Source organism: Lissotriton vulgaris, chromosome 12 (assembly GCF_964263255.1).
Source record: "Lissotriton vulgaris chromosome 12, aLisVul1.2, whole genome shotgun sequence".
Classification (NCBI taxonomy): Eukaryota; Metazoa; Chordata; class Amphibia; order Caudata; family Salamandridae; genus Lissotriton; species Lissotriton vulgaris.
The window spans coordinates 410,731,935-410,757,949 of record NC_141700.1 but is presented as its reverse complement, the minus strand read 5'-3'; the positions used below and the strand labels follow the sequence as shown (position 1 = coordinate 410,757,949).

At 51.3% G+C, this 26,015-nt stretch overlaps 1 protein-coding gene across 1 annotated transcript in view; it reads right to left on the bottom strand.

Annotated features, from left to right (window-relative positions):
* The window catches only part of RBL2 (RB transcriptional corepressor like 2), a 1,013,578-nt gene that overhangs the window by 590,516 nt on the left and 397,047 nt on the right, over positions 1-26,015 (bottom strand). The window contains exon 9 of the mRNA XM_086945179.1: positions 4,885-5,051. Coding sequence (XP_086801305.1) covers positions 4,885-5,051 — 167 coding nt within the window. The remainder of the gene's footprint in view (positions 1-4,884; positions 5,052-26,015) is intronic.

The following is a 26,015-nucleotide window of genomic DNA, read 5'->3' as shown; positions in this document are numbered from 1 at the left end:
GATCGTACGTCGCTGCGTCATATCGCCAAGGTGGTGGGTCTTCTCTCGTCCTCCATCCAGGCGATTTTCCCAGGCCCACTGCACTACAGGGCTCTTCAACGCCTGAAGGCGCAACATCTGCGCCGTGGGATGAGTTACGATCAGTGGGTCCCCCTCACGGACGAAGTGAAGGAGGAAATGTCATGGTGGCTGTCTCACATGGAGGCATGGAATGGGCGAGCGATCTTCGGGTCGGCTCCGGACCTGATCATAGAGTCCGACGCCAGCAGGTCGGGCTGGGGCGCCCGGTGCGGGGATTTTTCCACCGGCGGCGCCTGGTCGTCAGAAGAACAACAATTGCATATCAATTGTTTGGAGCTCCTTGCGGGCTCCTTCGCAGTTCGCTGTTGGACCAAAGATTCAATCAAGGCTTGTGTCCTGCTACGGATGGACAATATTTCGGCGGTCCGGTATGTGAACCACCTAGGAGGTCCTCGGTCCCGCGCCTTGGCGGACTTAGCGAAGGACTTCTGGGATTATTGCCTGTCCCGTCACATTGCGGTGACGGCGGAATATCTGCCAGGCCAATGCAATCAGGTAGCGGATTGGCACTCTCGGCACCTCAGGGACGCCAGCCAGTGGAAACTGGATCCGGAGGTCTTCCGGTGGCTGCGCTCCCTCTGGGGCCCCTTCTCGGTGGACCTCTTTGCGTCCCGTCTCGACCACCAGCTGCCGCGGTTTTACAGCTGGAGGCCGGACCCTCTAGCGGAGGCCACGGACGCGTTCTTGCAGGATTGGAGTCGGGAACAGCCGTTTGCGTTTCCCCCGTTCTCCATGATCATGCGAACGGCGGCTCAAATACGCCGCCAGGGTGCGGAACTGGTGTTGGTTACACCGCTGTGGAGGTCTCAAGTATGGTTTCCGGTTCTTCTGGAACTTTCCTGGGATTTTCCAATCCTACTCCCCCTGTTTCCTCTGCTCCTGACGAGCCCGGATCGGGAACCTCACCCTCTCGTCATGCAGAACACTCTCCGCCTCGTGGCGTGGAGGCTCTCAGGAGACGCTGGGCGCTCCCGGGCCTTTCGGGGTCGGCTGAGCACTTGCTCTCCAAAGCATGGGCCGATAGTACGACGAAGCGTTACAGATCCGCTTGGCTTAAGTGGATGCGTTGGTGTTTACGAAGGGATTTGGATCCCATGGTCGCAGGCCTCGTTCCCGTGCTGAATTTCCTGGCGCATTTGGCCGACAAGGGTCTAGCGTATAGGACGATTAATGCCATTCGGTCGGCGATTTCTGCGGGCCATGATAACATCGATGGCCATCCGGTAGGGGAACATCCTTTTGTGTGTCGGCTTCTGCGAGCTGTTCGTCTCGCGCTGCCGCCTGAACCCAGGTACTCCGTCCTTTGGGACGTCAATTTGGTTCTGAATTTGTTCCTGTCGTGGCCGGCCAATTCTTATCTGTCTCTTAAGGAGCTGTCGGCGAAGTTAGCCATGTTGTTATGTCTGGTTTCTTGTAGGCGCGTCTCGGACGTGCGCGCGCTGGATGTTTCTGCACGCATTTTTTCCCCGGATGGGGTTACTTTTACCGTGGGCCGGCGTACTAAGACGTCGTCGCGTTCCATTTCTTATCCAGCCTTTACTGACACTCCTAAGTTGTGTGTCGTGCAATGCCTCAAAGCTTATGAGGACCTGACCTTGGATTTGCGCCCTCCGGGCGAGCGTCAGTTGTTGGTTGCCCTGCGGAAGCCACACAAAGCTGTCTCCTCCCCTACTATTGCTCGGTGGGTGCGATGGGTCATGCAAGAAGCGGGCATCAATACTTCTCTCTTTGGAGCACACTCCGCCAGGGGGGCCATGGCCTCTAAGGCATTCTCGGTGGGTGCTCGTCTGGAGGACCTTATGCGAGCGGCGGACTTGTCCTCGGATTCCACCTTCAAGAGGTTTTATTTTAAGCCGGTGGTGGATTTGGCTCAGTTGGTGGTAAGTAAGCTTTAAACTAGCATAATCTGAAGCCTCCGGTCCTGACATAGAATCGAAATTTGCCTAGCTTACGTAACGGTAAGTTTCAATTCTATTAAGGACACGGAGGCGAGGATTATCCCACCCGGACTACAGTGGTGTCTCTACCCACCCGTATGGCAGTAAGTAAAGCGTTTTTCCTTTACGTTGTCAGTACTGTGTTGTTTCACTGAATGCTCCTCGCCTTGTTGTCGCATTTTCCTGGACCACCTCGCTGATGCTGTTCCTTTTTTGGCAGGCAACGACGGTGCTAAACAGGACCAATGAGGCTTAAGCGTGATCTGCGCGAAGAAAGAGGAGGAAGATGATGGGAAGTCCGGTTATATAGTGATGATGGACAGAGACAAAGGACTATGGACTATTATTATAAGCAAGGAGACTCTTGGGAGTTGTTGATTTTTTGTTGAACATTACGTCAATGCTTTATGTTTAAAGCATTTTTTGTTCTTTTATATCTTTTCCTGAGCTGCTGTGGTTTCTTTATGTTAATAAAGCGAAGGAAGATATAGCATAATCCTCGCCTCCGTGTCCTTAATAGAATTGAAACTTACCGTTACGTAAGCTAGGCAAATTTCGATTCTTGCACAGTATCTTTTTTCAAAGAAGAAAATTGGGTTATAAACTGTAAAATGTTGATATACCAAAAGTGTTGTCGATATGCCAAAATTGCTTTTTGTAACAACTGAGGGACAACTGATGAAATTCTATTCCTGTCGCCCGTATTTCTGATGAAATTTTATTTCTGTCGCCCATAACTGTCCCTATTGAGTTTGAATAATTATTATGAATGTTTAGACATCCTAACCCTTGATTTTAGAATCAACATGAAAATTGAATGAATTTTATAGTATGCTATGCACTTTAAAAGAATGTTTTATTGTTGTAATGTATTGTTCTTTTATGGTATTCATGCCGAAATAAAGATAAATTGAATTGAATTGAATGTATATAGCCGAGATTCTCATGAGTCTATGTAGTCTTGACATTGGCTAGGCCTTCGCTGGCCCTCACACAAATATCCTACTCTATTGGATCAGTACTGGAGATGCCATTTTGGGGGTAAATTGTTGTTGTTTGACTGTTATGTGCTATATTGTTCTGCTGTGCTAAAAAAAAAACCAGGCATTGATACGTCGCTTATCCTTGGGGCGCGGATGCAGATTTCTCCCTTGTTAGACATGCCCCGATCCTGCGCCGCCCAGCCTCCGGGATGTGGGCCATACATGGCTGTGTAGTGTCCTTGGAACTGCATATTCATGTTGCTTGTAAGTTAATAGTGCTAATGTCGCTGTGCTTTGTGCCCCGCTTTTTCTGAGACTTCGCTACAATAAAAACATGTTTTTTAAAAAAAAAAAAGTTTGGTAAATTCGTTTTTTGAAGAAAAGAAGAAAATCCTGAGGAGAACTCAGGTGGAGACTCCCTAGCACAACGTGCAGTAGAAAATCTGAGAGACCTAGGCTCCTGACTGGAAGGTTCTAGAAGGAGGTGGTAGCTGATTGGTTGGCTTCTTTACTTTGGTCCTTTTTACAAAAGGACATAGATAGGCCACTAAGGTGGGACCCTTGGGCCTACTCTAGTTTGGTCCTTTTTACAAAAGGACGTGGAAGGCCACTAAGGTGGGATCCTTAGGCCTATTCTTCTCTATGTATGTCTATAGGACATTACTTTTTTATATACCGGAGGCTCCCATCTCGACGACGGGGAATGATTCAGGCATGTGAATCTATGAAAGACACCCAAATACTGGATAACCGTAATTACTGTCGAAGACGATACCGATGGTATGATGAAAGTCTGGAAGTCGAAAGGAGATCGGTAACGGGACCGAACGATAAACACATCCGCGCCCGATGGCGGAAAAAAACAATCTGAAGATGGAGTTGATGCCCATGTGCACGACGATCTACAGGAGGAGTCATCCAACAGACAAAGACTATTCCAAGACAAAAACAAAGTGTAATCATCCGGGCCCACCACCAGATGGTGATCTATGCAATAGTGTGTGACCTGCAGCCCATATGCATCGAACAAAATGAAATGGCTATTTAGATAAGATGTTGAACTCAAAAATGGGCAGCACAGAACTGACATAAAAACAGAACAAACACAAATGTCCAATAAGAAATAAAGAGGCAATCAGAAAGAGGGTATCCAACATGACTAGTAGTCTGTTGCTAATAAATTACATTACCAAGCTGAAACAAATCCTAGACCACATGGCGGGCGGTGAGGGAGAATACAGAAGTCTCCACAATGTGTTGCAGAATGCTTCAGATGCAGGAGTATGAAGTTTGCATATCTAGACAGTCCCTTCAATGAGCTCCAAATTCACTGCCAGCAGAACACACCACAAGCTGGGTAGGTATCATCTTTTTTTAAAAAGGGCTATTTTAAGTCAGGAGAGTGTCATGTTCTCCTCATTCTGCTCCAGTCACCTCCTTCATCTACTATTCCCATCTACAATTGTTTCGAACCACTAAGGAAAGTGTGAGAAGGGTGCCTTTGGGGTGAGAGGGTCTTCAGTTTGCTGCTGTGGTTGTAGAGATATTCTCTGTACTTGTGAGAGATTCTGTGGTGGAAAGGACCCCAATTTGGCTTCCAAATCTTGAATTTGAAGACATTGTGGTTGAGTAAATGGATGACGGAAAAATATATCCCGCCACCTTAGTTTGCAGGGGTGCTCAAGTTCTGCAGCGAAAACTCAGTGGCAGCGACTCTCAACAACATGAGTTTAAGGCTCAACTTGACTGCAGTATCCGTAAATATCCTAAAAAATGTAAGATCCTATGATTATTAGGTAGTATATAGAGTGATTTTTGTAAGAACTATGTATCTTGTGCTTGTACAACCTGCAAGCATGCATAAGTTAACAACCGTCACCAACCTCAGATTCTGAAGCAACTTTTCACTTGCTGAATTTTTTAATCCAGTGAGCATGGAGTGTAGGCGGCTCACACTGTGTGTTGCTGTGGAGACAGGAGTCACATAGGGGTTGCTCTCTTTGATGTACTTGCGACCAGTAAGTGGAGTGGAAATTTTAAGGGTTCTCACCTGCAAAAAACAAAAACATGTTCACATTTATATGGTATAGCACCAATATGGACTGGTATTAGAAAAGCGCACGAAAACCCACAAAGCAATCAACATGGTTATATGCAATTTGGTACAATTTGGAACATCAACTCTAAGTATGAACAAAAGGACAAGTTACTTACCTTCAATAATGCTCTTAATGGTGGGTAGTCTAGCTATCCGCAGATTCCTCACCTCAGAATATTCTCCATGTGCCAAACTGAATCCTGAAAACTTTTCTCTAGCATAGCAACCCCTTATATGGCGGCATGTAGCTCAGCACTGACTCTGTAATACTCTAGAAGTGACGAAGCGAAGACACATATGTGTGTACCACTCCTGCACGTATCAGTTTCTTTCTTGCTTCTTTCTGGGCCAGAGAGGCCATGAACAATTGACAGAAAAAGCGTGTGATGCTAGTTCCAGCCAGATCTCATCTCCTGGCGAGTGTTCTCGAGAAACTCCAATGTGCAAACCTTTTGACACTCTACATTCGCACCGGTGGCAAAAAGATCTAGCCAGGGTTCTCCATACTGCTGGAAGATATCTTGCGCCACCTCATGATGTAGTCATTATTCGTGGTCTGGCAAACGCCATCTACTGAGGCTGTCTGCTTTGGCAATTAGGGAACCTGCCATGAGGTTGACAATCATGAAGAAGCACTGATGCTCCAACCAACTCCAGAGGAGCACAGATTCCTGTCACAGGGCAGCAATCTACCCTCCCTGCTGCATCGCCACATTGCGGTGGTTTGTCTGTGAGAACAAACACCAGACTACCTATGTTAAATGGTAGGAAGGCCTTCAAGGCCAAGTGAATAGCTCCTAACTCCAGGCAGCTGATATGGAGTCAGGCTTCTATCGGAGACCACTGTCCTCTGATCTCCACCTCGCTCAGGTGAATGCCTCAGCCCAGCATTAACATGTTCATCAACATAATCAGGTATTTGAAATTTGAATGGTATCTGATATGTTTCCTTGGTGCTGAGACACAAGAACTCCAGATTCTATTGCAGAGCCTACATAGGCCACCTGGTAAAGCTGACCCGGAGGATTCAGGAGGCTAAAAGGCCATATAGCCTCAAAGCTGCTCTCTCAAATATCTAGACTCGACTGAGACTAAAATATCTGTTTTATAGCTCAAATGTCCTGGACTCATTGCAATATGCAGACGGCCATGATCCAGGACAGCTCCAAAACAAAAGAATGAATAAGTTGTGATTTCAGCTTGATGATTATGTTCCTCAAGGATGTCAGGAAGTTCAGGATCTATGACCAACTGTGGGGAGTCCGTCTTCAACAGTCAGTCATGGAGTTAAGGGGAAACTGGTAGCCCTGATCTCTGAAGACAGGCATCATCTACAGCCATCACTTTTGTGAAACCCAAAGGGGCACTGGTGAGTCCGAAATGCAGCACAGCAAACTAAAAATGCTCTTGGGCTTCAACCATAGGTAATGTCTGTGAGACTGCAGGACAGGAATTTTAAAATACATGTCCTGAAGGTCCAAAAACACCATCAAGATGTTCAGGTCCAGAGCAGATAAGATTTGGGCCAGCATGAGAATTTTCATTATTTCTACCGCAGAAATGCTATAAGAGGTCTATAATGGTGTGAGAAAGTGCCCTCTTGCTGGATGGTTGCCCCCCCCTTGCTGAATTGCTGATGTACTTTGACTGAGTGTGCCTTGGGCTCCTGCTAACCAGGTACCCAGGGCCTATGTTATTTTCCTAAAACAACATTGAAGCCTAAACCCAATTGACATCTCTGGCTACAGGCCAGCCCCTGGTAAATGGTACCACAGGTACCCAGTGCACAGTGTCCAGAGAAGGCCTCTAAGGGCTGCAGCACTTATTGTACCACCCTTAGAGGTCCTGTACCCTGACATTAACACACTGCCTTTGCAGGCTGCTTGTCTTGGTGCAGAACAAAGTTAAGAGTCGACATGGCACACATCCCTGTGTGCCATGCCTACTAGCCACTGCCCTGGCATAGATCAGTCACCCCTCTAGCTGGGTGAACTATACCAGTGGTGAAGGTACAGGTGCATGAGCCCTGTACCCATACAGTGTCTAACTCCTTTCTTAGACGTTGTAAGTGCAGTGCTGCCATCAAGAGTATATGGTGCTGGGAGTTTGTCATTACGAACTTCACAGCACCATAATGGCTACACTGAAAACTGAAAAGTTTGGTATCAAACTTCTCAGCACATTAAACCCACACTGAGGGGGGCGTGGCTTAGCCGGCTGCAAGATGGCTGTACTCTAAGTGGGCTCTGCCGGCCAGGCTCATAATCCGGCAAAATCCTTCGGACTGGCGTGGACATGACGACCCACGCACAGTGATCCTGGCTCCCTGTACCCTGGGGCACAAACTGATCGCCTTTCCTACGAGTCACTGCGCTGAGGTTAAGAAAACGAGCGCCTGACATGGCTGGAGCCTGCGCGCGGCTGAGGGGCCTACTCAATGGCGTGGCTGCGGAGGTGGCGCTGAGAGTCGGCGGAGTGCCCCTGTCGAACGAACATAGGCCCACCGGAGCCCTGAGCAGCCAGCACTGCCCCTTGCGAGGCGACTACATACAGCGGACACCAAGGGAGTGCATCGCCATACTGGAGGGTGGTCTGTGGCAGGGCGGGGGTGCGAGTGCCGTACTGTGGGGTCCCGGGCTGCGCAGCACGGTAGTGAGGGCTCCGATCTCGCTGCGGCAGATCGGGCCTCCCTCTGCGTGTCCTGGGTCCTGTGATGGGGCAGTGCGCCCCCTTGCCGCCCGACTGCGGGTTGTCCCCAGCTGGCAGTCTACCCTCGCGGCCCCATCCCTTGAGGCTCACTGGTGCGGGCGAGAGAAGAACTCCGGCGCAGTACAACGGATAGCCGCCTGGGCCCCCGAGACGGACCTGGTCTGCGGGGCCGTTAAATAAACAACTATAGAGTCCACTACAAACTTTGTGCCTCATCTCCCTCGCATCGCCCCTGCGCGCAGGCCACCATGCCTCTTGGCTTCACGGGACTTAACCAACTGGGAGGGTGACCCACTCTCCTTCCCGCTGTACGGCGGCTGGCGCCCCTGTGGCCTGCGCTTTCTCATTCGCTGAGGCCCCAAATTGATCTCCTGGCAACTCTCTGCTTGCTGACTCAGGCTCTCCTGAGCCCCCACGCTCTTGGCACTATCTGGCCACCCTCCTGGGCTCCCAAGCGACACGTGGCAAATCTACCTTGCTGAGGTTGTTCACACATGGGCAATGCGGGTGCCAAACAATCCAAGCTTGTCTTTGAACGGCATAGGCAGACCAGGCAGGAGGATTCGGCCCTTGTGACAGGTGAGCTTGCCACCCAGACTGAACTTCGCACAGCAACGGACGACGATTTGAAGGCAATATTGTTGGTCGTCAAGGCTAGCATCAGCGGCATCTCAACCAAGCTCGATTAACTGTCCGCCAGCCTAGACAGCGTCATAGCCAGGGTGGACTCACACGACGTGCAGATCACGCAATTGGAGTCAAGAGGATCGGACGTTGACGACACCATGACCCGAGACAAGCAAAAGCTGCTCCAAATGGACAGAGTACTCGAGCTAATAAAAGCAAAAACCGAGGACTTGGAGGAGCGCTCCCGCAGGAGCAACCTCCGCATTATGGGTGTGCCTGAATACTCCAATATCGTGAAAATGGAGGAATTTGTCGAGGAATTGATGCGTGACCTCTTCGGAGAGGTGCTTTCACCGGTCTTCATTGTGGATAGGACACTCTGATCCTTGGGACCGAGGCCTCCCCTGGGCGCCCCAGCCCGCCAGATAGTCGACAAGCTCCTGAACTGCTGCGATCGTGAGGCAGTTCTGCGTGCCGCCAGAGACAAAGGTGAGGCGCGACGCACAAGTTACTACTTGTGTTACGATATTTCTGTAAGAGACATTAGTTAGTGATAGATTCCTTACCTTAGAATATTTCCCAGGCGTCAGACTGGATCCGGAAAGTTTTCTGCTTAGCAGTACCCCTGCGCGTCGGTAGGTGGCGTCGTGCGGCTCCGCGTCCGCCACTGGCGTCGTACGCGCTAGGATGATGTCACGTAGACTACTTAGGCACCACCCATGCACGCTGACGTCACTTCTGTACACGACTTTCCGCGCCGAAACGCAGAGCAATGCAAGATACTGACCATTGGTGCATACAACTAGGGCCCTACAAAGGGATGACTTTAACCCTAGTAATCGGCTCGCAGTACAGAGAGGATTGGTGGGGCGGTAAGGAATCTATCACTAACTAATGTCTCTTACAGATATATCATTACACAAGCAGTAACTGGTGCATCTGAAAGAGACACGTTAGTGATAGATTCCTTACCTTAGAATAGATACCCCAGCAATACCAACCCCGTTGTGGGTCTGCAAACAAGCTTACACCAAAAAGTCACGAAGCACAGAACGGCCAAAGAAGGCGTTTCTCCGGAACTGACTGTCAAGGCAGTAGTGCTTGGTAAACATCTGCAGCGAGTCTCACGTAGCTGCCTGACAAATGTCCTGCAAGGGAAGGCCGCGTCCCATGGTAGTAGTGGTTGCAGTCTCCCTGGTCGAATGGTCACGCAACCCTACAGGAGGCTCCTTCTTGGCCAAGGAGTAACATGCTTTGATGCACAGAACGTCCGACCGGGAGATGGTCCGTTTGTACACAGCCCGACCTTTTTTGGCGCCCAGGTAGCCAACAAAGAGCTGATCATCCACCCGGAACTGTTGTGTACGCTGCAGATCGAAAGCAAGCGCACGTTTTGGGTCCAGACGGTGGAGCCTCTCCTCTTCCCTGGAAGGATGCGGAGGCGGAAAGAAGGTGGGCAAAGTGATGGTCTGCCTGTTAAACCACAAAGTCAGCTTAAAACAGAGCGCTTCGATCCAATCGGTCAACAATTGGTAACAACTGGAATTTCTTGAGCTACGGTTCCTCAACGGAAGAACTCCAGGTGATAATCCACAGCAGTACACCCATTTAGGAACCTTGACCACCTCAAGACTCGACTACGCAGCAGTCTCACTTCCATTACTGCCATTCGTCCAGCAATTTTCAATGGAATACACATCAAAAAGCGATCATTCATATCAGCACATTTACTGTAATCTAAAACTCACCAAACATCGTAGCTCCAAGTCAGTGGGAGATAGCTCCTCTTCCACTAACCTGAAACGACTCAATTGGATAACGGCCAACATCGATGAGCTGCAGGCAAATGTACAGAGATTAAAAATGGAGAGTGAGACAACTACAGGCAACCAAATACAAAAATTGGAGGTCTTTACGAAAAAGTTAACAACAACTAAGTCCATCCCAAAAAAAACACGGCCCCCAACTCATAAAATTTTACTGCCAAAGAACCTGGTAAAGCTCAAAATAGAAATAAGGACCAATCCAGGGTGGGTGAGGCGAGGAGGAAACGTAATGAGGCTATAGCAACTGAAGAGGCGACCATACTGACTCTGGAGGCCGAATACCACAGGTCAAAGAGGGAGGTAGACCTTAGGAAACTGTTAGATGCTCAAAAAATTTACAAGGAATTAACCACGAATGAGGCACGCACGCAGGCCCTGGCCACCCTCCACCGTCTCTATGATGTGGGCGACAAATCAGGGAAACTTATGGCCTGGCTAAGTAGGCGGGAGAGGGCGGCCAGGTGGGTGGACGGGATCGGACTCCCCGGGGGCGCGCGGGCATCCATGGATGACTCCATAGTGGAGGCCTTTGCGGCCTACTTCGAAGACTTTTATAGGGCTAGAGACCTCGGGGACGCGGAGGTAGTGCAGGCGTTCCTGGGTGATATAGAGGTCCCACAGTTGACCCCCGAAGACAGCGAGGCCCTGGAAGCCGACCTATCCCTCGACGAAATCACGGAGGCGTTAGCGCTATTGAAGCCCGGGAAGGCGCCGGGCCCAAACGGTTTCCCGGCGGAGTTTTTCAAACGGACGGGGGACCTCCTCTCCCGCCACCTGAGGGGATTGTTTGTCGAGGCGTTTGACGCCGGGCGTCTCCCGCCAGATTTGACCCTAGCCACCATAGTCCCGATTTACAAGGAAAATAAACCCAGGGAGGAGTGCTCCTCCTATCGTCCGATTTCTCTCCTTAATATTGAGACCAAACTTTTGGCCACCATTTTGGCGCGACGCTTGCGGCAGGTCATTACAGATCTAGTGCACCCAGACCAATCTGGGTTCCTCCCGGACAGGGCCACCAAACTCAACCTACGGCGTACTCACAATTGGCTCCAGGAAGTTTGTGACAGGGATGAACCCCACTGGTTCCTCTCCTTGGACGCAGAGAAAGCGTTCGACGCGGTGCATTGGCCCTTCCTGATGGGCACCCTTGAACGCTTTGGGATGGGGCCCAAGTTTTTAGGCTGGGTGAAGCTGCTATATTCGAACCCCAGGGCGAGGGTGCGGGTCAATGGAAGGCTCTCCAGGGAGTTTGCGATAGAGCGGGGGACACGGCAGGGGTGCCCGCTCTCCCCGCTCCTTTTCACCCTCACGATTGAGATCCTGGCGATCCGCATTCGGCATAACCGGGATGTGGTGGGGTTTCACTGGGGGGAGTCGGCCGCGGAACAGGAGAAGATCTCCCTTTACGCGGACGACGTTCTGCTGTATATCACGGACCCGGCTAGGACTATCCCTGCGCTATTTAAGGAATTGGGGGACTTCGGGGCAGTAGCTGGACATACAATTAACTGGCACAAATCGGTCATGTATGACCCGCAAGGGGCCCCTAGGGGGGAGTGCCTGCCCGACCACCTCCTACACACCACAGAAGGCTTCCGATATCTAGGGGTCTTTATCACCCGAGATGCACGTCGATCATATACAGATAACATAGACAGGGTTCTGGTGGCAGCGAAGACGGAGATGGACAGGTGGAGACAGCTTCCACTCACCATCCTGGGCAGGGCCGCCCTATATAAAATGATCCTCTTGCCGAAGTTCTTATATGCCCTCCAAAACGAATATTACCCTCTGCCAACTCCAACTATACCGAAAATCCACGCTGACCTCCGCTCCTTCTTGTGGCTGGGGAAACAACCCCGAGTGGCACTCACGACCCTGCAGCGCCACCAGTACAGCGGGGGAATCTCGCTCCCTAATTTGGAGGCATACTACTGGGCTGAACACCTGGCCCCCATTAATGAGTGGATACATGCCCCTGCAGACCATCCCACTTATGCACTGGAAAAATCCAAATGGGGCGCTAAGACGGTGCTCCACTTCCTCTACGGAGGGAAGGGAGGACGTACGCTTCTCCCGGCGACTAGAATTACCCTGACAGCATGGCGTAGAGCCACGGTAAAAATGGGATGGCAGGAAAGACCCACCCGTCAAACCCCCCTGTGGTCGTGTAGCTGGCTGGCCGAGCTGCACAAACTACGGGGATTCAAAAAGTGGGATGACATTGGCATCTCCACGATCGGGGATGTCATAGCAAGGGGGGAGCTAAAGACCTTTCAGGCGCTACAGCAGGATTTTGGCCTCCATAACACCCAATACTTCAGATACTTACAATTACGGCATGCGTGGGGGGCACAAAACATCTCCCTTACTGACATTCCCCAATATGCGCCACTCGAGGGGCGCCTGCTCCAGGAACAGATACACAGGGGGGCGGTGTCCATGACATATAAAACACTGACAAACAATACGCTGGGAGACTTACAGGCTCTGAGGGAGAGATGGGAGGGTGATGTAGGCACACTAGAAAACCTGGATTGGGAGCTCATCCTCATGCACCCTAGAGAAGTGGCCATAAAGTCGAGGCTTCGCCTCATCCAATTCAAGGTTCTACACCGGGCCTACTTTGACAGGGCAAGACTCTTCCGGATGGGGAGGGCTACTAATGCCTCCTGCCTAAGATGCCAACATCCACTGGGTGATTTCTTCCACATCATTTGGGGTTGTTCCGTGGTCCAGGAATATTGGAATGAGGTCTTCACTGAATTGTCAGCGGTATTGGAGGTGGACATTCCCAGGGACCCCAGGCTGGCACTCCTGGGCATGTCGACTGAGGTGGATGTCACGCGGCACTCACTCATCTTTTTGTTGCTGGCGTTGGTAGTAGCCAAAAGAGATATAGCGAGACTGTGGGGGGCGCCAGGAAGGCCCAATTTGGATGACTGGAGGCGTGGCCTGGACATGTACATGGCGGCTGAAAGGGTTACGTATAAAGCGCGGGGATGCCCGAGAAAATTCCGCAAAATCTGGGCCAAGTGGCGGCACTATCACGGTCTCGAGTAGGGGGGTGAACCGGTGGGGGGGGGGGGGAATGCGGGGGGCGAAATTGATCACTGGGGTGGTCTCATGTGTGACTGGTCTGAACCTGTTGGACCTGGAAGGACTGGGGTGATGAGACGACACATGTTCACGACACATGCCTTGAGGAGTGAGGAGGGCATGGGGATTGGGTGGTAGAGTGGAGGTAAAGAGGGCGAGCTGCTTGGGGGGGGGGAGGGGGGGGGGCAGAGGGCGGGAAGGGGGGCCTCGAATGGTGGTCTCTCAGTTGCCCGGGGGTGTTTACATGGAGGTTGGGGGGGGGGTTCGGGGTGAAAAGACAAAACACAAATTGATTATGTCATGATAACTGCCATGGATTGATGTGTTCCAAAAGTTGCGCATAATACGGGGGGTGCGGAATGTTGACGCTCCCCCGTGATGGCGTAATGCTTTTATTGATGATCCGCATGATGCAACAATAAAAAGACATTTCCAAAAAAAAAAAAAAATAGAAATAAGGAGAAACGCCGGAGCATTAAAAAAGACAACCACATCCCCAAAAGACTGGGCTCAAAGACAGAACCTTAAGAAAGAGTACAAAAAGAAAATGTGGGAACATAAAAGATCGCTGAAGGATGACTTCTGGGCAAGACTACTCTGCACGGCAAAGAACACCAACTCAAACGCATTCTGGAGGATCATAAAGAGTTTAAACCATCCCTCAAATCCAATAACATCTAATGTCCAAGAAGCGGACTGGGCCGCGCTACTAACACAGGGGTTCTCGGAAGTAACACCTGACCAGCCCAATACAGAAGCAAACCAACAAAATACCAACAAAGGGGACAAACAAAGAAAAGCGAGCACCGTTTCCAGTGGCGAACTCAAAACCCCTCGCAGGCAAACACAACATCCGAAGGCAGAACGCAGAGCAAATCAATCATCAGAAGGGGATCTCCTTATAACAAGGCTTCACTGTGACGTGGTTCAGCCACGGGAGATGAAGGAGATAACAAACAAGTCCAAACACATAAGGTTTTGTGAAGAGGACATAAGAAAAATTCTAAGGAATACACGCGGCAATGGAGCTCCAGGGCCAAACGGGATACCACCAATAATCTTCAAAACTGATCCGGACTTTTGGAGCGGAAAATTAAAAAAACTATTTGATGAGATAGAAAGTGAAAATCAAATTCCATCAAGCTGGCAGGGTTCCATAATCTCACCCATCTTCAAAGGAGGAGACAGAACATCCCCAGCAAATTACAGACTGATCGCCCTCCTGGACGTGGAGGCGAAGTACTTTGCATCCCTAATCCTGGAAGATCTAACAAACTGGTCTGATGCCACAAAGAGAATACCGCCCAACCAAACAGGCTTCAGGAAAGGGACTGGGACGATGACAAACATCCTGTCTCTCTCAGTGTTAGCCGACAAATACCTACGAAAAAAACAGCCCCTCCACCTATGTTTCATCGACCTAAAGGCGCCCTTCGATAGCGTAGATCGTAACATCTTAAGGAGAAAACTGCGCAGTTGGAACATCCCGGACAAAACACTGAGAGGAATCTTACTCCTTTATTCCAACACTTGGATGGAAGTAAAACTGGGGAACGGAACACAGCTCTCAAGACAAATCAAGACTAGCAAAGGCCTCAAGCAGGGCTGTGTTCTGGCACCGCATCTTTTTAATCTTTTTATGGCATACTTAGCCCCAAACCTAAACAAGATCTCATCCCACCCACCCAAACTAGGCTCCTTACCCCTAACTCATCTATCCTAAGCGGACGACGTGGTATTGTTGAGCCTAACGAAGATTGGCCTTCAAAGGTCACTAGTAGGGCTGGCGGAATTTATAATAAATAACAACCTGGAGATAAACACAACAAAAACAAAAACAATGGTCATCACCAGACGACGGTCAGTCAACCCACACATCCAACTGGAGGGAACAAAACTAGAGGCCGTGACCAACTACAAGTATTTGGGCTTCTACTTTGATAATCGACATAACCACCAGCAGCAAATGACGTACAACGCCCAGAGAGCAAACTCACTGTCATTTGCTTTTAGATCCTTAGCTAAAAAGCTTACGGGGTCATCATATAAACCTCTATTAGCAACGATAAAAGCAAAAGTGCTTCCCACCCTGTGATACAGCAGCGTGGGACTGCACGGGAAAGACGCAGAATTGCTCAATAAAATGCAGACAGCCATCTTTAAATCCACCTTCCAAATTCAACGGGGAGCTTCACCAGCTCAGACGAGATTAGAATTTGGAATAATAAATGAAATAGTGGGAAGAAAGTACGCAAATATAAAGTACTGGTACAGCTTGAAACCGAACATGGCAACCTCAGAACAGCACCAAGCACTGTGGGAAGAAATAAAAGCTGATGTTAAATCCCCACACAACCAGTACCTTAAGAAGGCCATAACCAAGACTGGAACAAGAAATCTCTGGGAACTCAATCTGCCTTACCCAGCGTTTAAAGAAGCCATAAACAAGTCAACAAAATTCCATTCTCTTCTACTTGACAAAGCCACGTTCAGCACAAGAAAACACGCTTGGATGGTCATATCAAACTACAAAACTCTCACTGCAGCCCCATACCTAACAATTACATTCCCAGTTTATAGAAAACAAAAATTAATGGGGCTCCGTCTGGGAAATTTTCCATCAACCATGGACCAACCAATTTGGGTGCATGACGGACCCAAAATCTGTAGACTATTTGGGAGCAGCAAGGAGGACTTTATTCATCTAGTTTGTGTCTGCCCGAATTTAGCCCAAGCACGAGCAGTCTTCCTAAAAAAGGCAATGAACGAGCGAGGCATAAGAACGTGTAGATCGGCGATTATGTCAACTTTGGAACCCAACAGACACCCGTTTGAACTGCCTATTATTAAAGTTCCTCGTGGCTCACGCCCAAGCGTTGAAACATTACTTGGTACCCTGTCCACATAAAGACAACATAACTGCGGTTGTTTTGTAAGAGGGCTCTTTTGAACTTAATAACGTATAATATCAGAACTCTTGGAACTATTAACTACATGGATTGCTTGATCATTTTTAAACAATAAATTCTTGCACTAGATTCAGAATGTTTTAGAATGAATTAACAGAGAATGTATCCATACATAAGGAAATTTTAAATGAGTAGTTGATTTTACAAAATGTATTGTTATGGGTTTTAATTAACAAACAATAAAAAAAAATTCACCTTCACCTGATGGTCTGCCTGATGTGAAAGGACGTGACAACCTTTGGCAAGAAAGAAGGGCGGGTTCTCAGAACCACCTTGTCCAGATGAACCGAAAGGTTTGGAAGAAAGAGCCCGGAGCTCACTCACTCTCCTGGCAGAGGCGATAGCTTCCAGGAAAGCCGTCTTTAGAGTAAGAAGATGTAAAGGACAGTTATGAAGAGGCTCAAAGGGAGCGCACATCAGAAAAGTCAAGACAAGATTCAAGTCCTATTGAGGAATTACGAAAGGCACAGGAGGGAACGTGTGCATAATGCCGTTGAGGAAACGGTTAACAACTAGGGACTTAAAAAGAGAAGGCTGATCAGGAAGGCGGAAATGGCAGAAAGATAACCTTTGATAGTGCCCAGAGCAGAGCCCTGCTGAGCCAAAGACAGAAGAACCTCAGAAAGAGGGGTAGAAAGGGGATCCACAGCCTTTGCTGTGCACCATGCCACAAATCTGTTCCATCTGCAGGCGTATACCATTTTAGTGGAGACGCCTGGCTGCCAGAATAACTTTATAGACTTCAGGAGGCAGGTTGAAAGCCATCAACTGTCGCCGCTCAATCTCCACGCATGGAGGTGGAGGCTGGACCGGTTCGGGTGGAGGACCGTCTCTGCTGCGACAGAAGATCCTCCCGAAGAGGAGACGGATCGGGGTATCGATGCTCATACTGAGTAGCTCGGGATACCATACTCTTCGAGCCCAGTCCGGGGCCACAAGAATGACTTGGGCCCGGTCGCGCCTGATCTTCTTCAGCACTCTGGGCAGAAGTGGCATAGACGGAAAGGCGTACAACAGACCGCAGCTCCACTCGTGACGAAAAGCATCTCCGAGCGAGCGCCGCCTTAGAAATTCCAACGTGCAGAACTGATGACATTGCGCGTTCTCTTCGGTGGCGAATAGATCTAACCAAGGATCTCCCCACTGCTGAAAGAGACCTTGTGCCACGTCCGAGTGCAGACGCCATTCATGATCCATCAAGCACTGCCAGGTGTTGAACCATCAAGGTAACGCCTTGATGTTTCAGCCATATCCAGAGGGGAGAGCCTTCTGAAATAGGGTCCACTACCCCACCCCGCCCTGTTTGTTGCAATACCACATGGTGGTGGTGTTGTCCGTGAACACCTGCACTACACTTCCCCGGACAGAGGGAAGCAATGCCTTCAGTGCAAGCAGATCGCCCGCAGCTTGAGAAGGTTGATATGGAGCCGGGACTCCGCCGGAGACCAGAGGCCTCTGGTCTCCGCCTCTCCCATGTGGCCTTCCCATCCCAGGGGGGACGCATCGGTCACCACTGTGTGCTTCGGTTGGGGAAGGGAGAGGGATCAGCCACTGACCCAATTGCTATTCGTGAGCAACCACTGCAACTGTCGTGCAGCGCCTTGCGATATTTAGACGTTATCGGACAGGTTTCCCTGACGCTGCGCCTACTGTAACTTTAGGTCCCACTGCAGAGCCCGAATAGGCCATCTGGCATGTTGCACTAACAGGAGGCAGGAGGCCATCAGGCCCAAGAGCCGGAGAGTCATCCTGACTGAAACCCGGGCTAGAGGCTGAAAGATCGGAATCATAACTGGAATATCCCGGACTCGCTGCTCGGGAGGATAAACCCGAAACAGCGTCGAATCCAGAACTGCTCCGATGAAAGGGAGCTTCTGAGAGGGACTCAGGTGCGACTTCGGCACATTGATGGAGAACCCCAGCAAATTCAGGAGGTCGGCCGTAGTCTGAAGGTGGCTGACGAATGTCTGGGGCGAGCCCGCCTTCAACAGCCAGTCGTCGAGGTAGTGGAAGACTGACTCCCCCAACCTACGCAGATGAGCTGCGACGAACGCCATCACCTTCGTGAACACCCGAGGGGCACTGGTAAAGCCAAAGGAGAGCACAGCAAACTGAAAATGCTCCAGGCCTACCGTAAACCGCAGGTAACGCCGGTGGGCCGGCAGGACGGAGATATGAAAATATGAGTCCTGCAAGTCCAAAGCTACCATCCAGTCTCCAGAGTCCAGGGCAGTCATGACCTGAGCCAGAGTCAGCATCTTTAACTTCTCCAAGATGGGGGCAAGCCCCACTTTTCCTTCAGGGGACCAGAAAGTAGTGGGAATAACAACCACCCCCTATTTCCTGACCGGGAACGCACTCGATAGCCCCCTTGGCCAAGAGGGCCGTGACTTCCTGACGGAGAAGAGCCAAATGATCCGCCCGACATGCGGAGGTCCCGAGGTGGCATGGCCGGAGGGGAGGACAGAAAGGGGAGTAAGTTACCTTGGCAGATTATCTGCAGCACCCACTTGTACGATGTGATTTCGCGACAGTATTGGAGGTGGTGACGGACCCTGCCTCCTACTGCCGTGGGGTGCTCCGTGAAGCTCGGATTAAGAAGGTTTAGAGGTGGAAGCGGCAAGAGTGAAGGTGGACTGATCCGCTCACTGGTTACCAGACCCGCCCCTGCGGGAGCCACCTCCACAGCCGCGCTGAGGCTGGCTCTGCACTGGCTTCGTGGAGGATCGTATTTGGGTGCTTGTACCCTGCCCACGAAAGGAACGAAACCCAGGCGTTGCAGGGCTCTTCGCAGAAAGGCCCAAGGACATGGCCATGGCCTGTGAGTCTTTAAAGCGCTCCAGGGCACTGTCAGCCTTGTCGCCAAAGAGGCGGGAGCCATCAAAGGGCATGTCCATGAGCGAGCCCTGGACATCGGGCGAGAACCCGGTAGACTGCAACCAAGCATGGCTCTGTAACGCCAGTCGTGGAAATTGCCCTGCCCAAGGAATCAGCCATGTCCAGACTACACCTGATGGCGATCTTCGCCGCATCCTTGCCTTCCGTAATCGCTTGGGAAAGGACAGACTGGACCTCCTCAGAACACTGAGGCAGGACCTCTGCAACCGAATCCCACACTGCGTGGGAGTAACGGCCCAATAAACAGGCGGCATTAACCGACTGCATACCTAAGCTGGCTGAGGAGAACAACCTCTTGCCATATTGGTCCAGATTCTTAGAGTCCTTATCCGGCGGAGCCGTGGAAAAGGCACTCTGCGACGTAGAGGCCTGAATGACCAGGCTCTCAGGCGTGGGGTGATTGGTCAAGAAGGCAGGATCGCCAGGCGCCGGGCGATGACGCCTAGCGACGTACTTATCCAATGGTGCCCCCAAGGCCCGCCGCAACCAAATGCCCAAGAGGACTTCGGTAAGGGCCTCATTTAAAGGGAGCAGCGTCTCCGACAACGTAGATGCCGTCTAGAGCACCTCTGTAAGGAGGTTGGTCTTAAGGGCCACCGTAGGGAGGTCGAGATGGTGAGCCTCCGCGGGCCCGACACAGCACCATAGTGTAGGAAGCTCCCTCCTCCATAGTAGGCAGAGGGGAGGCAAATCCCGGGTCAGAAGACACATCAAGCTCACCCGCATCTTGAAGGTCATCTACCCAATACTGCTCGGGGTCACACTGCCGTGCAAGTGGGCCCTCGGAGCCGTCCCAGTCCAAGTCCTGCTCCGGAGTAGAGGGAGCCGGCCGCGGCGGCAGGGCCAGAGCCGGAGGGGGCCAAGCGGCGCCGGGAACAACACCGGCCGGGGCTGAGCCCGAGCCGCATCCCAATGCGGATCCCAGGCCGGAACGTAATGGTCCAAGAACCGGGGCAGGGGTGTGATAAGCGGCACCCAGTGCTGCACCTGTGGCGGCGCTGGGGCCAGAGTAAAGGGCAGCGCCGGGCCCGGAGCCAGTGGTGCTGAACCTTGAGGCGCCGGGGTCGGAGCCGAGGGTGCTGGATCCAGTGGCTCCGGAGCTGACGCCAGAGGCGGTGCAGCCGGGCCAACAGGATCTGGACGTGGGTCCCGCAGGCACACCGGCGGGAGCACGGGGCCTAAAGAGGCAGTCCATGCCAGCAAGAATTTCTTGCATCTGTTCGGGAGTCGCCGACGGACCCGGGTATAGAGGGTAGGCCGTGGGACTCCCAAGCTCCGGAGGAGCCGCAGGGGCAGAGCAGAGCCCCTGTCCCCCTCGTCCGACTCCGAGGAGCGACGGGGGGACGTCGGAGAGTGAACACGCTTCTTCTATTTTTTTTATGGTGTCGCTTACCGGAATCTGAAGGTAAAGACTTAGAGCCCGAGGAGCGACGGCTCCGGTCCCGCGAACGGCCCCTAGACACGGAGCGGCGGTGAGAGGAGTGCCGGACCTTCCGGCACCGCTCCCGCAAGGCATTTGGGGCCATGGCTCGACAGTCCCGGGAGTAATGGTCGGTCTCCAGGCAGTAGAGGCAGACATCGTGGGGGTCCGCCACCGACATATTACGGCTGCACGACCCACAAGACTTAAAGCCGGGCATCCCTACGTGCACCAGGAGACAAGAGAAGGAGACAAAAAGACAAAACAAAGTGGTCACAAAATGACCGAGGTACGTGCTCAATCCGGATAGGCGCGGAAAAAAAAAGAACTGAAATCAGCGTGCAGGAGTGGCGCCTAAGTAGTCTCCGTGAGGTCATCCCGGCGCGTACGACGCCAGTGACGAACGCGGAACCGCACGACTCCACTTACCGACGCGCAGGGGTACTGCTAAGCAGAAAACTTTCTGGATCCATTCTGACGCCTGGGGAATATTCTAAGGTAAGGAATCTATCACTAGCGTGTCTCTTTCAGATATCAGGGGTACACGCTCGCCTTTTACCCTGACTTCACGCTAGCGTGTACAGGCTGCTCGGCAGGAGTTTCTCCCAGTGAAGAGGTTGCTCCAGAAACACAATATCTCCTACTCTCTGGTTTACCACGCCAAATTGAGAATTAAAACTGGGACACAAACACAATTCTTCAGTGACCCGAAAGTCGGCCTGGCCTTTGCCAAAAAATTGGAAAAGCAACAGCATCATACAACGACCAACTCCCAGCAAGCTGAAGTGTGAGGAATAAGTGACAATGACCAATGGGAAATTAACAGTTCTGTCCTCGTCATTCACTTTGTGAGCTAAAGACGCCCAACCTGTTAGTTGCCAAATCACATCGCTTTCTGGGCGAGTTGCTTATGTACCCCCCAACTACTGGTGTGTTTAAAGCTCAGCCACCTCAGCTGCCCTGACCCCTGGCTTTGTCAATGAACTATATAGGGCCGCCAATTGACGAACACGGAGGTCGCCACACATTGCTTTTATAAGCAAAGTTATTTTGGTCTCTGGCCTTGTTAATCAACTCTGCTATAGACTCACAGCTGATTTCCCCTCGGGCGGGGTGCCTGTAGGTTTCCTAATGCTTTGTTATAGCGATGTCCGATCACCACTGTGGCTTGGCCACCCTGTCCAAATGACAGGGGTGTACGCCAGGTAGAACCATGCCCACTTGGGATAATTCCCTCTTCAATTTTTGTTGCTGCTTTTCCAATTTGGGGTCCCCTGGGTAGGGTGGGTTTGGATGCTTAACCTAATTAGGGGGTTGGAGTGGGTGGTGGGCGGGCGGTAAGTTACCTACGGGGTTGATGCCTCCTACAAGGGGCTTGTTATTCTCATTGTTTGGTTCAGGCATGCCATTGCAATATGTAATTCGTAATACGCTGTTCATCACGATACTCACTACTGTCATTCCTACAATACACCCGACGTTATCCACCATTCAACTTCACCATGCTATCACGACTTACACCACATTTTGGACCTGGAACTTTAGGGGTCTAAACGACCATAGTAAGGCACATCTCATGCATGCACAACTAATAAGGCACCAGGTGGATATTTGTTTCCTCCAGGAAACTCACCTCCTCCCTGCCACTGCTTCCAGGCTGCAAACGAGACACTGGGGCGAGACTCTTTCATTCTTCTATTCTAATGACTCTCGTGGTGTCTCTATCCTCTTCCGGAAGGGGCTCCCCTAGCCCACCACCCATTCCATCATTGACCTTAAGGGAAGATATGTAATCCTTGCTGGTACCCTCTTGAACCAGCCTTTAATCCTAGCGGCAATATATGGCCCAAACTCCGACAACCCTGATTTTTTCACACATGTCTGGCATCTCCTCCCTGGGACCCAATTCCCTGCTCTGGGGAGGTGATTTTAACATAGCACCCGGACAGGCGCTCGACCGCTCTGGAGATTGCACCGAGCATCTTCAGGCCACCTCATTCTACATTCCGTCATGTCCGACAACTCTCTGCTGGACGCATGGCGACATGCCCACCCCGATAGGCGTGAGGGAAACTGCGCAACTGGCTCACAGGGCTCTTGGTCCTGTCTTGATCTTTGGATCACTACTCGTGATGTCTCCTGCTGGACTACGCCCGTGGATCACATAGCCCGCACCCTTTCTGACCATGCTCCTGTACGCCTGCGTTTGCAACTCATGCTCATGTTGCGCCGTATGGTCGCATGGCGATTGCCTCCCAATGCCCTCCGAGACACAGTTTTCCGCGATGAAATCTGCGCTGCCATAGTTGACTATTTTGAACATAATGTTGGCTCAGTGGAGTAATCCGGGGGGAGTGTATCGCCAAGCAGTTCGGGGTGTTGAGATCCATCCGGGGAACCCTTGAGCGTCGGGAGAACGAGATTAAAACTTTGGATCTCATCTCAGCCCTGGCACCCTGGCACAGATAAGAGCAAAAATCACCGACTTCCATGAGGAGGCAGATAGGGCACAGAGGCACAAGCCCGTCGCTATGGCGAGGGTGACCGCCAAGGCAAAACCCTTGCCAATCTTCTCAACCTCATGCCTCTTCCTACATCACCGCTTTGCAGGATGGTAGAACGACCTCCCCTACAGAGGTTGTCGCCAGTCTCTCTGCCTTTTATTCACAGTCATACTCTGCCAGTGAGGTGGCTCCACGCGAGGTCATGGATCAATATTTCAATACCATTGAACTCCTCTAGCTGAGCAACCACCACCGGGAATACCTAGATGAACCATTCACTCAAGAAGAGATATCCATTGTGATTGCCGGCCTTCCAGATCTTATGGCATCACTCTTCTACAAAAATGTGCGCCTCTCTTGGCACTAAGCCGCCATGTACATTGACTCTTTCGAACGCGGGAGCTTTCCTCCATCTTTCCGTGAGGCCTTGCTCACCCTTCTTTTGAAGCCAGACAAATCTCCAGAGTGCTGTCATTCATACCACCCCCTGTCCCTCATCAACACCGATAACAAAATGTAGGCTAAATTGCTGGCCACCCGCCTTCTCCCACTCATGTCCCTAATCGCACGCCCGGATCAATCCTGTTTCATTCAGGGGAGCGTTACTTCCCACAACCTCCGGACCATCTTCTCAGTCCTCCATCAAATGAATCCCTCTATCCCGGCCGTGGCTGCACTATTAGACCCCACCAAAGCCGGGGGCGTGGCTATGCTGGCAATGAAGGAAGACGTGCTTGTGTAGAGCTTCGAGGTGGCTCCCAATGCTGGCCTGAAATATCCGTGCACATTGATCCACTGGGGCTGAGTTTTGCCCCAGCAGCTGTTGAACTTGCGCTCTGGCCCCGCTGTAAGTTTTGGGGTGATCGGGCTGAATTCTCCGCACCGAGACCTGCGGACCTTCCTGAGTCCTGGTGAGCTACTTCTGGGGCGGCACAGACGCTCACGCGGACTCAGGGACTGGCCCCGCCCACCAGGCCTCAGACTGTGGTGCACTTCACGCTGACTGCCTTCGACTCATTCGCTGCGGCCGCTCTCTGCCTTACAGGGACCGCACTGCCTGGGAGACCGCCATCTGCTGCCTGATAACTTGGAGCGGATATTCTGGCGCTGCCGTTGGTCTGTATTCCTGCAGAGGCAACAGCGACGAAGGCGGGGGATCCGCATTGTGGCCAGACCGAGAGCCCCTCATTGGAGCCGCGCTGGAACTGAGCTGACGTCGGCGGCTGACACCTAAGCCTACCTGCACCCCTGCGGTGAGTGCCTACGCCGGATGCCCATGTCTGAGCTGTGATCCTAGTGCACCTGCGGTCCCCGCGGGCCTCTGCTGACCTGTGGGTCGTCCTGGCGAAATGGCCCCTGCCTGCTGAAGTTGAAGTGTGTGGCGCAGCAGCCTTGCGCAACCGCAATTGAACTGGGCTGAGGACGCAGTGGCCTGCGGCGCTCTTGCCAGTGCCCACGATATTTACAGGGAAGTCAAAATTGCAGTACAGCCCTGCGACCAGAGGTTTGAGACCCAATAGGTGGGCACGTTCTGGACCACTCACTCATGACCTGGCCCCCAATGTGCTGCCCCAGCACTGGTCCCCGTGTCACGGCGTGTCTTGCCACTGACTGAGTCTGCTAGAAGCTACACAGTGTTGGCATAGGGGGTTGAAGACAATGTGCACGCAAATACTGGAGGCAATACCCTGGGTACGGATAAAAAAGCCAGATTGTGATGCTACGGCCCCGCATGAATGCTTCTTTGATGTGTACCAGCCCCATTACATGGACACCCCAAGATCGATGTCGCGGGGTAGACGTATTAAAACGGGCGTGACTGGCACACCGGCTCCTCCCCCACAGACCAGGGCTAAGGCAGGCAAAATGGCAGATACAGAATTTCCAGCCATCATGACCAGCAAGTTAGATGCAGTCCTGGCAGCAGAGGAAAAACAGTGGGAGACATTGAACCACACCCAAACTGCTCTGGAAAGCAAAATTGATAAGGCAGTCATTGACCTAACTCTTCTCCGTGCAGATCATCGCAAACTAGCGGACCGCACTAATGCGCTTCAAACCACAACGGAGGAAAGGACCCCTCGGGTGGCGGCAGCGGACAAGCATATACAACACCTTCTCAACAGAGTGGACTTTCTCGCGGACAGGGCAGTAGATGCGAAAGGCCGGGCCAGACGCAACAACGTATGAGTGGTAGGTCTGCCGGAGGGAAAAGAGGGGAGAAATTCTGTTATCTACGAAGAAACATGGCTGCGTGCCCTTGTGAGAAGTTTGCCTGGTATATGATGTCTACTAGTTCTAGTGGGCACCTTGCACCAGTCTAATCGACCCTTATTGATGGTGGTTGTAAAGTCAACCTTTTAGAAAGCTATCCTAGTGGTAGCATGGACCAGCAGTCATCAGGCTAAGACTTCAGAGAGCGTATTAAGCAAGTTGTTTTACCAATTATAATCACTTGAGTACCAAATGAAAGGACACCACACAAGGTATATATCAAATATTTATGTATTTATTCTAAACACAACCCCTCTGCACTCTTTATGTGGTCATAGGTAAAAGTACAATACAAGTTACTCAATTAGCATACGATAAGTTGCACAGTATACGTTTTGCCCTAGGGGCCTCACAAACCATATACTAAAACAGTGGTATAAGAACCATGTTAGAATTAGAAAGCAGGCCTTGGGTCTGTGGAATCGCTGGGGCTACTCTAAACAATCAAAGGTTAGGAAGTAGGAAACCCACGGGAGACGCGTGCAGTGTCTAAACACAGCCGTAGGTTCCCATTGACTTTCTATGGGAAACAAACAAGTTACAAATTTACAATTTAAGGATACTTCCAGATGGACTACGATGGAACCCTT